This window comes from Acomys minous, assembly GCF_964271855.1.
Source record: "Acomys minous genome assembly, chromosome: 5".
In the NCBI taxonomy this organism is placed as follows: domain Eukaryota; kingdom Metazoa; phylum Chordata; class Mammalia; order Rodentia; family Muridae; genus Acomys; species Acomys minous.
Genome location: NC_140494.1, coordinates 78,073,309 through 78,088,423, shown reverse-complemented (window position 1 = coordinate 78,088,423; position 15,115 = coordinate 78,073,309). Strand labels below are relative to the sequence as shown.

At 46.0% G+C, this 15,115-nt stretch overlaps 1 protein-coding gene across 1 annotated transcript in view; it reads left to right on the top strand.

Annotated features, from left to right (window-relative positions):
* HEPHL1 (hephaestin like 1) overlaps positions 1-13,210 on the top strand; it is a 69,934-nt gene extending 56,724 nt beyond the window's left edge. Inside the window, exons 15-20 of the mRNA XM_084782593.1 lie at positions 3,483-3,589; positions 4,729-4,951; positions 6,277-6,416; positions 11,015-11,177; positions 11,610-11,681; positions 11,800-13,210. Of these exons, the coding sequence (XP_084638719.1) occupies positions 3,483-3,589; positions 4,729-4,951; positions 6,277-6,416; positions 11,015-11,177; positions 11,610-11,681; positions 11,800-12,002 (908 nt within the window). The 3' untranslated portion in view covers positions 12,003-13,210. The remainder of the gene's footprint in view (positions 1-3,482; positions 3,590-4,728; positions 4,952-6,276; positions 6,417-11,014; positions 11,178-11,609; positions 11,682-11,799) is intronic.
* The last annotated feature ends 1,905 nt before the right edge of the window (positions 13,211-15,115 follow it).

Sequence of the window (15,115 nt, the reverse complement as noted above, 5' to 3'; positions counted from 1 at the left end):
TTGTTCTGAGACAGGGTTTCTCTGTGTGTCCTTGACTGTCCTGGACTCACTTTGTAGACCAGGCTAGCCTCGAACTCAGAGCGGTCCACCTGCCTCTGCCTCCCGAGTGCTGGGATTAAAGGCGTGTACCACCGTGCCTGGCCTTCACCAGTATTTTTTTGTTTTAGACTTTGGTCATCCAACAGGCATATGGTAGCACCAGCTCATTAATTCGCAGTGCCCCCACTGACATACGGCATTGCATGTGTCTCTTCACTACATGCATGTGTTCACTGGTGAGGTGTCTGTTGAGTCTTTGCTGGAGTGCAGGCCTGATAACCTGATCCCAGTCCCTGGAACTCATGTGAAAATCCAGATGCAGAGGTATATGGTTGTAATCTAGCACTCCTAGGGTGAGGCAGGCAGAGGCAGGAGAATCAGCCAGAAACTCATAGGCCAGCTAGCCCCAAACATGTCCTACAGCCGACAACAAGAGAGTCCCAGCCTCAATAATGTGAAGAGCAAGAACTGATGCCTGAAAGTAGTCTTCTGACCCTATAAATGTTCTTTCCCCATCTCTCGCCGCCACCATCATCATTGTGATGCACTTGTATACACACACACATAGTAATAATAATAATAATAATAATAATAATAACAACAACAACAACAACAACAACAATAATAATAATATTTTAAAATGAAAAGCAAGCAGCTCCCATCATTTTTTTTTTCAAGCCATATATTAGTTACTTTTTGTTGCTGTGACACTATGACCAGGACAACTTATAGAAGGAAGGGGTTTTTTTTTTGGATCACAGTTCCAGAGGGACAAGACCTATGATGCTGGAGAAAGCATGGCATCAGGCAACTGGAGTGGAAAGCTGCAAACTCACATCTTCAAATGCAAGCCCAGAGCCAGATGGAGCAAACTGAAAGTAGGACGGGGCTGTGAACCCTCAAAGCCCACGCCCTGTGATGTACTGCTCCAGCAAGTACATGCTAAAAGGTCCATAACCTCCCCTAAACAGTGCCCCCGACTGGGAAACAAGTGTTTTACCTCAGGAGCACGTGGGAGCCATCCATTCAACAAACATTCGCTGAACATCTTTACATTGCCACTGGGCAAACAACCAATTCTTCCAATTTAAATAATACCACACCTGCAGCCACTTGCCTTTCTGAAGTTAAATACCATCTGTTTGTCGTGTCATTCACAAGGCAAAGGGGCTTCAAGGAGACATACTAGAAGTCACACCTAAAGCTGTATTCCTACCCACCTGAAAAAGAAAGGTGAAAGTAGCATTGCTTTGTGCACACACTAAGGCGAAGGCTTGTTCTCATCGGATGGGGACGGGATGCTCATAGTTCAAAGGCTTAGAACAAGTTGGCTCTTCTGCAATGTGCCTATCATGCTAGTTAATATGAATATATTGGCTCAGGACAAGATATGGTGCCTACTCATAGGGGTGTATACATTTGTTATTAAAGCAAGGAAAAGCCACTGGGTGTGGTGCTGGGTGCCTGTAATGTGAGTATTCAGGAGGGTCAGGTGAGCGCCCTCAAGTTGGAGGCCAATTAGTCTGTCAGCAACAGTGAGAGATGCACCTGTCTATCGACCTCTGACCCACCACATGGCGTTGCTGCCCATGCCGCTCAAGGAGTCCTTTCCAGAAGCCTCCATGTGGGTATAGCAGGGATCATGGCTTCTGCACAGAAGAGAATTCCATTTGTAGCATGGAGCAAACTTTGGAGTTAGGAAGAGAACTGCACATACCCAAGGGGCTGGGGCTGGGCTTCTTCAGAGATAGACCAGCACTCGAAGTTTCTTAGCCATTGCTCTTTATATGGTTTTATAGCTTCGGATGTCACACGATTTAAATGATATAATTTTCAACCAGGTTCAAAGATTAAGCAAAGTTTAAAGATTCCGTTTGGAATGATCTGTTTTAGTTCTCTTACTGTAAAGAACTTCCTCTCTTTTTTTTGTAGATGAAACTGAAGGTGGTTTATGGCATGCTATTCAGGTTTATGGAGGGGTACTGATAAGGTTAGAGTCAAAGGTCACAGAACTAGTTAAGCCTAGTTCTTTAGCTGTTAAAGCTCTTGGGTGAGTTATTTCTCGGAAAACAAAAGCATTGGCTCCGCCAAGGCAGCCTTGAGAGTGGGTTTGTTGTTTGTATTAAACCACGTGACTGAGGGCCTTCATTCCCTCCTGTGTCCGGTTTTTTTTACCTTTACTTAGTGCTACATAAGGAAACTTTGTTTCAGAAAACAAACACACACACACACACACACACACACACACACACACACACACAAATTGCCATTTATTGAGTGCCTGGAGTTCAGAACTACCCCATGTACTTAATTACATAATTTCAATTAATCGTTACAAAAAGCCCTTGGTAAGGAAACTATGGAAGTTTAATAGTTTGTCAAATATCAATCAAATAGAAAGTTCTAGCAAGGTGTGGCAGTGCATGCTGAGTAGTCGGGAAGCTGAGACAGGAGAACTGTAAGTTTGGGGACTGTGTAGGTTAGATAGCAAACTGCCTCCCACCCCTTCACCCCCACTCTCCACCTCCCCGCAAAGTACCATAGGGTAAAGCTTTGGGATTAGGTCTCTCTTACTCTGTACTCTGTGCATTGTACAGTCCCACACGGGAAGCTTTCAAAACACTGGTGCTCAAATCCCAGGCTCACAATAGTCTGACTTCCTTGGTCTGTGAGGAAAGAGGAGTGAGGAAAAGCGCTTATAAAAGCCCCTGGTGACTCTCATCTGTGTTAGTTCCTTTTCCTGTTTCTTGGTAAAATATTCCGGCAAAACAACTTCCAGAAGGGAGAGCTGAGCCCTGCTCACAGTTCTAGGCTACTGTTCATGAGGATGTGAGGAAGCGGCTCACCTGCATCCCCAGTCAGGAAGCAGAGAGAGATGAGGGCCCGTGCTCGGCTCATCTTCTCCTTTTCATTCTGTCCAGGATCCCAGCTCAAAGTTAGAGTGGGTCTTCCTGCCTCAGTTAACCTCGCCAGATAGTCCCTCGAGGACATACTCAAAGGTTAACCTAATCTACAGAACCCCTCACAGGTGTGCCTGGCAGCCTGTCTCCTAGGTGATTCAAGATGCTCTCAAGTTGGCAGGAAGTGTTCATCATCATGGTACCAAGGGCAAAGACTGAGATCCTTGAGCACAAAGTGTGCCAAAGGATAGGTTGGGAAGACACTCAAAACTCCAGCAGGATAAACGTTGACTGTGACATACGTCTTCTTTACATCTTGAATGCTAGTTGATAATAGAAAACCGAAAACTAAGGGAAGGCAGGAACCTGAAGTGACACAGATAAGCTCCCATCAGTTTGACGCTGTAGGAATCAAGGTGTGAGTTTAATAAGAACATGTCCAGCAAATGAGAAATCATCTCCACTGACTAGAATATATAAAGATCTGCTTGTATTTCTGCAGGCAGGTCTAATAACCAATTTCAATGTTCTCTTTAATTTCAGGAGAAATAAAAACGTACAGATGGAATGTCCCCCAGAGATCAGGTCCTGGGCCTTCGGATCCCAATTGTATCCCGTGGGTGTACTATTCAACAGCAGACTTTGTGAAGGTAAGGCAGAGTGGGGGGAGGGGAGCCGGGTGGTCACAAGGTGGCTATTGAAGCCATCCCTATTGGGCACATGTAAAAGAGCTGTGACTTGGAACAAAGGTCACAGACTAGAGTCCACTGGCCAAATCCAGTGCATACATCCATGGGTGTAACAGAGGCAGCATGGCCCACAAAGCAAAAAACAAACAAACAAATAAAAACAAACCCGCAAAACTTAGTATACAATGCTTATAACCATTTTAAGTTTATTAACTGCTGGTATGGGAATATAAACATGAAACTATTTAATTTCCAAGTGTAGAGCCTTTAAGATAATTTGAATCACATGAGAACATGCCAGTTTGAAAGGAAACAGGTGTCCCATAATAGAATTTGTTTATGGTTTGGGGAAGTGGAAAAATCGTTGGCTTTTAATTACACTCATGTATATGTGAATAAACACATGTGCATGCCACAGCACACATGCAAAGGTCAGAGGACAGCAAAGAAATTAGTTCTCTTTTCCACCATGTGGGTCCCAGGGATAAAACTTGGGCCATTGGGCTTGGTGGCAGGTGCCTTTACTGACTGATCTGTCTCCTCTCACCAATGCATTTGTTCATCTTAAAAGGACCGCCAGGGCTCAGGGCTAGAAGCACACCCCAAGCTTAAGGAAAAACTATGGAACCTTTGGGTCATTAAATATTCTGAGAAATAAAAAAAAAGCCAAGTCTTAATGATGACTTTGAGTGATGTACATGTTATATGTAAAACTACAGTAGGGTTTAGTCATATGGCATATGCCAAAGTCCAAGCCAGAATCATATCCTATGTAAAACGTAATCACTTTTAAAGTGAGTAGCTATCATCACCTTCCTCTTTGTGGCATATTAGATATTATGAATTAATGTCCTAGAGTTTACGAGATAAGCACACAGGTCATTTGAAAAAGTACGCCTGTATATGAGAAGCGTGGAACCCCTATTGGTTTATTCAATTATGCATCTCAAGGATACTGTGTACTTGGGATATACAAATTACAGCTCACAGTGGAATGAGACCGGGCCGGAAGGGAGGCAGTGTCTACACTAGAGTGATGGCAGGTGAGATGGGACGTCACGTTTAGTCACGCACTGACCTTGGTTATTTTTTTCTTTCAGGATACATACAGCGGGTTGATGGGGCCTCTCATCACGTGCCGAGAAGGGATACTGAACGAGAAGGGAAGGCGAAGTGATGTTGACTATGAGTTTGCTCTCCTGTTCCTGGTGTTCAATGAGAACGAATCATGGTATCTGGATGACAATATTAAGAAATACCTCAATAAAGATCCACGGGATTTCAAGCGCCCTGATGACTTTGAAGAGAGCAACAAAATGCACGGTATGTAGGGCACTTAAAGAGAAGACTGTTGGTGAGACAGCGGCCTGTATGGGACCCTCACCCCACTCTTCTGAGCCCTTCAAGACCAAATTGTCATATATTGATAAGTTTTACTGTGAATTCATCACAGCTCCTGTGTGGTTAAAAATTAAAGGTTTGGTTTAATTCTCTGTCACATGACATATCACTCAAGAATTGTATTTTAATGTGTGTGTGTTATGGAATTGGGTACCGTTTAGGGAAGCTTGCCTTTTGATAGTTTGAGCAGGAGTGATGTGTTTGCACGGACGCACCCACACTGTCTCACCCAGAGGTACTTTTAAAGATGGGCCTTACTGCCACAAAGGTGTGACCTGGAGGTCACAAAGCTAACTGCTTATGTGGATAAGAACATGGTGGCCCAATCTCTATTCAGACACTCTTTCTTAGCCGTCTCGGGACTTTGTTAGTATGGTCTCGTTTTTTCAGCAAGTGGAACTTACGTGGTTGTGTCACAATGCACCGAGTGAAAATTTAGTAGGAAGTAGGTCAGCATGAGGCCCGTTCAGCCTGCATCACACACTGTTCAGAGAGCTCAGTTAGGCTTATTCTAGTTCTTAGAAAGTGAAGCTTTAAGAATCTTTAAGACAGATCCACATTGATTCAGCATGCATATATCTATCTATCTATCTATCTATCTATCTATCTATCATCTATCTATCTATCTATCTATCTATCTATCATCTATCTATCTGACTTATCCATTACACACACATATGTTTTTTTATTTTTTTGGTTTTTTTGAGACAGGGTTTCTCTGTGTATCCTTGGCTGAGCTGGCCTCACTTTGTAGACCAAGCTGGCCTGGAACTCACAGAGATCCTCCTGCCTCTGCCTCCCGAGTGCTGGGATTAAAGGCGTGCGCCACCACCACCCGGCCATACACATATGTTTTAAGCACACATACGTGGGTTAGATTCTCTGTGTCTTAGTCTACTCATGTGCAGAATGCAATGAATCTAGATGTGACCGCTCACCACCCTGCTGTCTGCTTCCCACAGAGGCATGTGAAATACACGGATAAGCACACTGTTACTTGAGATGTAGCTCTGAAAGACAGACTGGGATGTTCCTTGTCCAGGTCCCTACATCCAAAGATTTCTTGGTTATCTGAATTTTGGATCTAGAGAGGTGGGGCCATCGGCAAATGTGAGTGAGGCTGGCACCTGTCTGTCAGGCATATCAGAATACTAGTGGCCTAGACCTTGAAGCCATTTCTACCACAAAGTGGGCAAGCAGCACGTGCCCTCCACTGACCTGAGGCTATTTTATTTTCATCTCCTTAGCCATTAATGGAAAGATTTTTGGAAACCTCCCTGGCCTCATAATGACTGAAGACACAATGACCAACTGGTATTTGCTGGGAATCGGAAGCGAAGTGGACATACACACCATCCATTACCATGCGGAGAGCTTTCTCTTCAAAGTAAGTGTGACGGGAGTCCTCAGCAAGACCGCGAAGGAACACTCAAGGCACTTATGACAGGAAGGGACTTAGCTGGCAATAAGGTCTATGAGGGCCTCATATTAGAGAACAGAACAGGGTGGCCACACCTTTCTGCTGATGTGAGCTTCTCAGTGTTTATTCTGTCATTTCTGTAACCCACCAACCTCTCTGAGTCTCAGGTGAGAGTGTTGCCATCATAATTGTAACCACCATGGAGTATGCTGTTAACACTGCATATGGACGCCCATGGTGTCTGGGGCTTTCCCTGGCCCTACCTTCTCCCACCCTCCCCTACCTTCCCCTCTTCTCTCCTTCCCTCTCCTTCCCCATCCTCATTTTATTTCTTTTCTCTTTTCCCTCCCCTCCCATCTTTCTTTCTTTTTCTGCTTGACTCTTTAACAAAACAGCTCCATCTAGTTAAAGAGATCTGAGTTTCAGCGTGGGCAGCATCATCTTCACTTTTGCCCCAGAGAGCTGGGCTGCACCATGCATGCCCTTCTGCCATGCAGGCCACCCCGGGAGAGCTGGGCTGCATCATGCATGCCCTTCTGCCATGTAGGCCACCCCAGAGAACTGGACTGCACCATGCATGCCCTCTGCCATGCAGGCCACCCCGGGGGAGCTGGACTGCACCATGCATGCCCTTCTGCCATGCAGGCCACCCCAGAGAACTGGACTGCACCATGCATGCCCTTCTGCCATGTAGGCCACCCCGAGAAACCTGGGCTGCACCATGCATGCCCTTCTGCCATGTAGGCCACCCCGGGAGAGCTGGACTGCACCATGCATGCCCTTCTGCCATGCAGGCCACCCCGGGAGAGCTGGACTGCACCATGCATGCCCTTCTGCCATGCAGGCCACCCCAGAGAACTGGACTGCACCATGCATGCCCTTCTGCCATGTAGGCCACCCCGAGAAACCTGGGCTGCACCATGCATGCCCTTCTGCCATGTAGGCCACCCCGGGAGAGCTGGGCTGCACCATGCATGCCCTTCTGTCACACACCTCACCCCAGACCTGATGAATCAGCCTGTCATCTCAGGTTCTGCAGCTGTCTACAGGCAGTGGGGAATGTAGCCAAGTCTGACTCATGAGGAAGCAGGACGGGTCGGTCCCACGCTATTATACAGGAGTTCACAGTAGTCTCCAGAAGAGTGTGTGTCCCAAAGCACATCGGATGGCAGCCAAGAGGGATTAGAGGGTCGCATATCAAGTAGTTTTCAAGAATGTGGCTTCTTCAACACACATTTTAAATATTAGCTAATAAAATTGTAAAAGTATTTAAAAGCTTATCTACACATTATGTATGTTTAAAACGAAGACTCAATTCACATTGCCTAAAAATCCCACTTGTAAGATTCTGGGTTGTTTGTGAGCATGATCAGTGTCTTAACCAGCAATGAGAGTGGAGACTCTCCGTCCCCACCCACCCCAGCCCCAGCTTCCTGTCACCCATATAGGTCACCCCAGTGGCCCGGCTGAACCTTTGGCTTCACTATTTATTTCTGTCTCTGCTGTGATCTGAATGTAATCCCCCAAAGTCACATGGTGGAGAATTAATCCCCAGTCCTGTCCTGTGGGCAGCTGGGGCCTGATGGCAGGCGACCAGTTTCAGGGTAGAGTCCTGATGAACAGACATGCCAATTACGTTACTGAGGCTGCGAACTTGACCTCTTGTTCTCCACACTGTAATCCTTATGCCTTTAGCCGTGGGACAGTGCAGCAAGAAAGTGCCTACCAGGTTAAACCCCTTCATCCTGGACCCCAGCCTCCCAAACTGCAAATTAAAAAAAAAAATCCCTTGGGGCTGGAGAGATGGCTCAGTGGTTAAGAGTGCCACCTGCTCTTCCGAAGGTCCTGAGTTCAATTCCCAGCAACCACATGGTGGTTTATAACTATCTGTAATGTGATATGGCTCCCTCTTCTGGCTTGCAGGAGTACATGCAAGCAGAGCACTATATACATACTAATAAATAAATAAATATATATTTTTAAATTCCCTGTTCTTGGGCCTCTGAGATGACTCACTGGGCAAAGGTACTTGCCCTACAAGGCTGATAACTTGAGTCTGACCCCCAGGACCCACAATGTAAGGAGAGCAAAATCTCCCGAGCTGTCCTTAGACTCTGCACTTGTACTATGGCATTACGCACACACCACCCCCATGGAGAGAGAGTAAAATATTGAATCCTAAAGAGTTAAAATAAATCATGATGCTCTCCAGAGTTTCAATATTCTGACTATCATGTAGAAGCCACGTGCACGATCTCAACTCCAGCTTGTTTTACTCAGCATAGGTGTTTGGTTGCATGCATCTCCTGTGTCCCAACTCTGTTTCGCTTGGTGGCTGAGTCGCAGCTCACCGTATGGACACAGTGCAGTTTGTTAATTCTTCCAATAAGAAACATGAAAGGGATTCCAAGGAGGGTCACCATAAAGAGATGTACACATATTTTTTTGGCACAAATGTTTATTTCCTTGAGAAAATATGCAGCATTGCTAAGCCATGTGGTAAGTGTGTGTTTATAAGAATCTGTCCAGGTGTTTTTGAGGAGATGGGACTCTGTCTCCTCTCCCAAGGAAACACACTAGAACTCCTGTGTCCCTCCTGTGTTCTGGATTTTGTTTCTGTATCCGCACTCCCCCATCCCCTTGGCCAGTTTACTCTGAACTAGCTGTGTCTTTACACTGAGCGTCTTCATGAGATTCCACCTGCCGTCTCTAAATCTTCTTTGATGAACTATGTGCATTTTGTCTCTTGTACTTTAACTGGCGTATGCGTATTTCTGGGGTACAGTGTGGTGTTCCCATTCATATGCGCATTGAGTAATATGCAAATCAGAGTGGACTAATCTGCCTCCCCAAACATCACAGTCCTGTCATCTAGCTTTTTAAGTATGCAGTACCTGGTTGTTACCTGGTCATTATCTATAGTCAGCCCGCCAAACAAGATACCAGCAGAGCGTCTCGCTTCTGGTTGTACCCACCAGTCAACCCTCTCCGTTCTGGCTTGCCCTTCTCTCTCAGCCTCTGAAAACCACTGCTCTACACTCAGCTTCTGAGATGAGCTTTTTTACAGACCACTAATAAGCATTCTTGTATTTAAGTCAGAGTAAAGTCAATTCATAAAGGGAGTTTGAATATGTTCCTTGGCCTCCTGTGTCTAGAAGGGTCTGTTTAGGATTTGCTATTAACTCTTTAAATAGCTTATATAAGTTGGCAAGGAAGCCATTTGGACTTCTTGGAAAGTGCTAGTATGATTTGTGTTTATTTTTTATTTTTTAGAATCACTACTACTCAGGCCCTACTTCTTTGTCTCTTTCAAAAAATTATTTTATGGGCCAGGAGTGGTGGTGCACACCTTTAATCCCAACACTTGAGAGGCAGGAGGATTTATTTCTATGAGTTCCAGGCCATTTTGGTCTACATAGTGAGTTTCTAGGGCATCCAGGATTACATAAAGAGATGCTGTCTCAGCAAGAAAAAATGTTATTTCATATATATGACTTTTTGCCTGCATGTGTGTCTGTATACCATGGATGTGCCTAGTGGCCACAGAGGTCAGAGGAGGCCACCAGATCCCACAAACTAGAGTCAAAGATGTTTGTGAACTGCACCATGCGTGTACTGAAACTCGAATCCAGGTCTTCTGCAAGACCATAACTACTGAGCCATCTTTCCAACCCCCACCTCTTTCTTCTTGAATGGACTTTAACTGTATCCTTTCAAATTATTTACAATTTCTAAATTGTAATCTGTGAGTGCAGAGCTCTGGTTGCAGTATTTGTTTTTCATAGTAAGGTGGTAGTGGTGTTTGTTTTCCTTCCCTATAGCTGTAGTTTCTGTCTTTCCCATGGCTCCTCCCTTCCTCTCCTCTCCCTCCTCCCCTCCCCTTGGTCAGTCTGTCTGGAGATTTGCAGTAGTACTGCTTTATTGCCACAGAACAAACCACTCTGTAACTCAGCGGCCCCAAACAGAGAACACCATCTCATTCTTTCTGGGTCAAGAATCTGGAGGAGCGGGGCTGGATGGCTTGGACTCAGTGTCTCTCGCGAGACCTAGTCAGGATGTCTGGGCCTTGTAGTTGTCAATGGCTTGACTGGAACCATGGAATCCATCTTCAAACTCACTTAAGGTCTGCCGACTGCAGGCTTAATTTCCTCATCACATGGGTAAGAGGAGGCAGCTGGCTCAACCCAGACTGACTAAGCTGAGGGGAAAGAGAGGAAGAGAAGAGCTGACACATCAACTACATCTTTTATAGCTTTATTTTACAAATGAATGCTTCTAGTGCCATATGCTACACTCCACCACAGGGTAACCTCATACAACTTAGGCGGGAACGATGAAGGTTCTGAAAGGGGGACAGCGGAGCTGTTGAGGTCACTACAAGTTTATCAACTGACCTGTTTTTAAAACCCGGCTTTACTTTTCTTCATCCTCTCTCACGCTCTGTTGTTGCTTTCACTGATTTCCCCTTCCTCACTTCCTACTGTCTACCACATTTCTTCACTCTTCCTTGTCTTCTTGCCCTACCGAGCAAAGAAGCCTCAGACGGGATCTTTTGGCTTTTGCAGATCGATAAGTTCTACAGAGAAGATGTGTATGATCTCTTCCCCGGGACATTTCAAACCATTGAGCTGTTTGCCGATCACCCAGGGACGTGGCTTCTGCACTGCCACGTGTCTGACCACATCCACGCCGGCATGGAGACCACCTACACTGTCCTCAGGAACATAGGTACTGTTTGTCACTGATGCCAGCTCATGGCACCAATCTTCCTGTAGAGCCGGGAAGCAGGAGGCATGAGAAAAACACAGGTACAAACCCCAAGGGGCTCAGAGTCAAGTAAGAGAGGCGAATATATGGCTATGTAGTCACAACAGAGAAGGACGTGCAGAGTATGGGGCCCAGAGGCAGTAGGCGGAGGGCGTGTTTGATAGGCTGGGTCACAAGCCAAGGCTTAAGTGGGCTCTAAAGAGGGATCTCAGTGGCTGGGCAGAAACTGGGTAGGTGAAAGGGTGGTACTGATACTAGCAGGAAATAGTCCAAGATATGTGGCAGAATTGGAGGGGTAAAGTCCTTCCTGGTAAAAGATGACTTTTATGTACCATGAAGGAGTTTTCTTTTATAAACAGCCAACTCGTATATTTTTTTTGTGTGTGTGTCCAGACAACAGAATTCCATATTCTACCAAGTCTCCTTCTGGAGCAGGACCCCATGCAACCACAGTGCCTTCCAAGGGTAATGACATCTTCCCTGCATCTTGTGGGAGTGCCCCAGTGTTTCACTCCTTGGGGGCGGGGGGGGGGAGGGGAGGGGGGGAGGCAGGTACCTGATGTCTCATTTTTCTTTCTCACAGAGCAACCTGGTAAGGAAGACCTCTATTTCTTTGGCAAGAATCTCCATCCAAGAGGGGCCAAGGCAGCCCTGGTCATCCTGTTCATCCTGGGACTCCTCCTCCTGGCCGCCACCGTGATTCTGTCCCTCAGACTCTGCTCTGCGAGGAGGCAGATGGCTTACACGGAAGTCCAGTCCTGTGCACTCCCCACAGATGCTCTGTGAGCGCTCTGGTCTTCCTCTGCAGGAAGGGGTCAGACTCCAAGACTGGCTGCACAAGGGGCTAACAGGGAAACTGGACATGCATTGTTCACCAAGGAACTTTGACACTGTATCCTAGGTCAGGCTTTAGAGCCTCTGGAATGGCACCCAAAGCAATGTGCTTTTATTTATTTATTTAAAAAAAAACTGGCTGTGAATGATTCTCAGGTATAAAACACACGAAAAAGGAGAACGCACTGCGCTGTGAGCTGCCGACCATCACGCACGGCTTACCCTCGGAAAGATGTTTTCATAGTTGTAAGTCAAACCATGCTTCCTCAGCTAGCCCAAGGGTCCTAGAAAACACTAGGGTGTCTCAGATACCTGTCTGTCTGGAATCACTCCGATGCTCGACATTTACGTGAAATCGTTCCCGCAGTCGGTCCAGGGCAAACATGTTTCTGAGGGGTCTGTGGGACTATCCAAATCAGTATGTACTGATGGCAATGGACCACCTGAATCCTTCAGAGGCTTCCAGTAGCTTCCAGTAGCTTCCCTGGCCTCCCCCTGACCCCCTCACCTTAGATGTGCATTGTTTGTTATACAAGCCAAAGTTATATGGTTATTTATTTCATTGCTGCTGTTTTTAATTCAACCTATAGAAATACTTGAATGTTTACAATTCACTTCATGCTACATTTTTTTTTTACTACCACGTGTCTCCTTGACAACATCTGTATTTTCAAAAATCAATTTGTATTTCGGGATATGGGAGGGCCAGACGTAGTGGAGGAACAGGCTTGGCTTCCTCACTATAAGCCAGGGTCTCCCGGCCGTGGAGGGAACCTTGAGTCTGACTTTTCATTCACTTAGGGGCATGTTCTCACATCTCCATCTTCAATGGAAGTTATGACTTCATCATGCGAGGGATGGCAGGAGGCACACGTCAGTGCAACTGACCATGGGGAGGAGAAAGGTCTCTTAAAATCCTGCATTCTGTGCATTTAAAGACAGCCTCCAGAGGAGGGCGGGAAGCTAGGCAAAGGGAGTCCTGCTGGTTTCTGAACCATCAAGTCAGTGTTGGAAACTATTAACATAGTTGCCAAGACTCACACACAAACACAAATGCTGAACAACAGAGCTAAATGCAGGACATATCCCACCCTCTCCATAGGCGCCTTAGACATTAGATGGAAGATTGATAAAAGCAACATTGTCTATTACTAGATGGGAAATCCTGGGATGCTGTTGCCAGACCCATGATGCTAGACCACTGCCTTTGCAGCCGGTCACGTGATGGCCCCGGTGAACGAGTAGGACCTAACAAATACTCTGGTGGAGGGATCTTTTCTTTTCTTTCTTTCTTTCTTTCTTTTTTTTTTTAATCTTCTTGGTGAGGGGAAATTGACAGAAACCTCAGTCTTACATAAAACGCACGCAAACGCTAATAGTTCTGTCCGTAGTTTGCTTGAACGCCTCATGCAACAGGGTACCCAGATGATTTTGAATTCCAGGCTGCTGACCACTGCCAGTGTGATTGTGTAACTTCCTGACATACCTGCTCTGTAGACTTCATACAAGGGGGTGGGGGGGCTGTCTAATTGCTTAAGAAGGTACAGTGGGCATCTATGACTTACCTTTAGCAAGTCAGAAAACTGTTTAGTTGTAAAAGCTTTGGTTTCATCCTTCACTTAGTTTATTATTATTTTTTAAATGAAAACAAACCACAAAGTAGTTTTGTTTCGTTGTTTCTCTTTTTAATAAAGTTTCACATATTCTAAAATGGCAATTTACATTGTTTTCACTCAAAAAATATCCTGTCATTAAAAGGGTGTGTGTGGAGTGCTTCAGATAGAACAATCTTAGGGATTTACCCATTTTTGACTATCAGTTGTACCTACAAAAGGGGACAAAATCGCACATCTCCACACACACTACAACAGGACCCCTCCCATGTGGGCCTTCCCAGTACTCTGCCTTATTCTTCTGAGATAATCATCATTTCCTTCTCTCATCATGAAGGAGGTGTCCTTGCTCCTGCTGGGGCCAGGCTCTCCTCCACTCAGCCCTGGACATCACTTCCTTTTGCTTTCTCAAAGACTCCCATTCCCTCTTTCTTCGGTTTTTTTCCTTCCATGTCCGTCCGCCATGTGCACCATTCAAAGCGGAGAACATGGGGCACTCTGCCTTAACACATAACGCAGTCTCTCCCTTCAGGGCAGGGCATGAAGAACTGCCCACCCCTGCCTCCTTCCTGTGCCGTCTGACCCCAAGCGCTCCTTATGCTGCACCGGTGGCTTGAAATCACCCCACCAGCCCCATCCCGCACCCCAACCAGGTCATCAGGAGGATAGCCACAATGCCTTGCAGAGGCCTTTCCACTTCTGTCTTACCCACCTCTCAGTACCTGCCTTCTGGACAACGCCTAAGTCCTCTGTCTCTGCAACGGCACAACTCCCTGTCCAACCTTCCTTCCTTTCCCATTTTTATTGCTTCTCATTCTTTGGCTAGCTCCTCTCCTGACCTCTAAATGTACTTAACATTGGGCCTCTGCTGCTCCTTTATCTTATAAAGGATTACAAATTCAGTATCCTTATTAGTATGTGTGTGTGATGGAGTGAGGGTGTCGGTGTGCCATGGCTCCCATGTGGAGATCGGAGGACAGCTCTAGGCAATCGTGGTTCAGGTTTTCTGGCTTGTGGCCAAGCACCTTTCTTTCTCTCTCTGACCCTCCATGGTTTTCATAGCATGCAATGCTCCTGAAGAATCTATACCCTTACCCTGGAGGCTCTGAATGCGATCTTGGAAAGGGTTTTGATGGTGTATGATAGTCTTGTGGATGATGGAGCGTTTACCTTGCATCACCCTGAAATGTAACCACAAGTAAAAGAAAAGCAATTGCTGGGTCTGTGGCTCCGTGGAAGAGTTCTTGTCTAGGATGTACAAGGCCCCCGAGTTCAACCCTCAGCCCTACAATTAAATAAAATGATAGAGCAGGGTGTGGTACCTCATGCCTCTAACCCTAGCACCTGGGAATCAGAGGCAGGAGCATCTCTGTGAGTTTGAGACCAGATTGGTCTACATAGTAAGCTCCAGAACAGCCAGGACTACACAGAGAAACAGTGTCTCCAAAATAA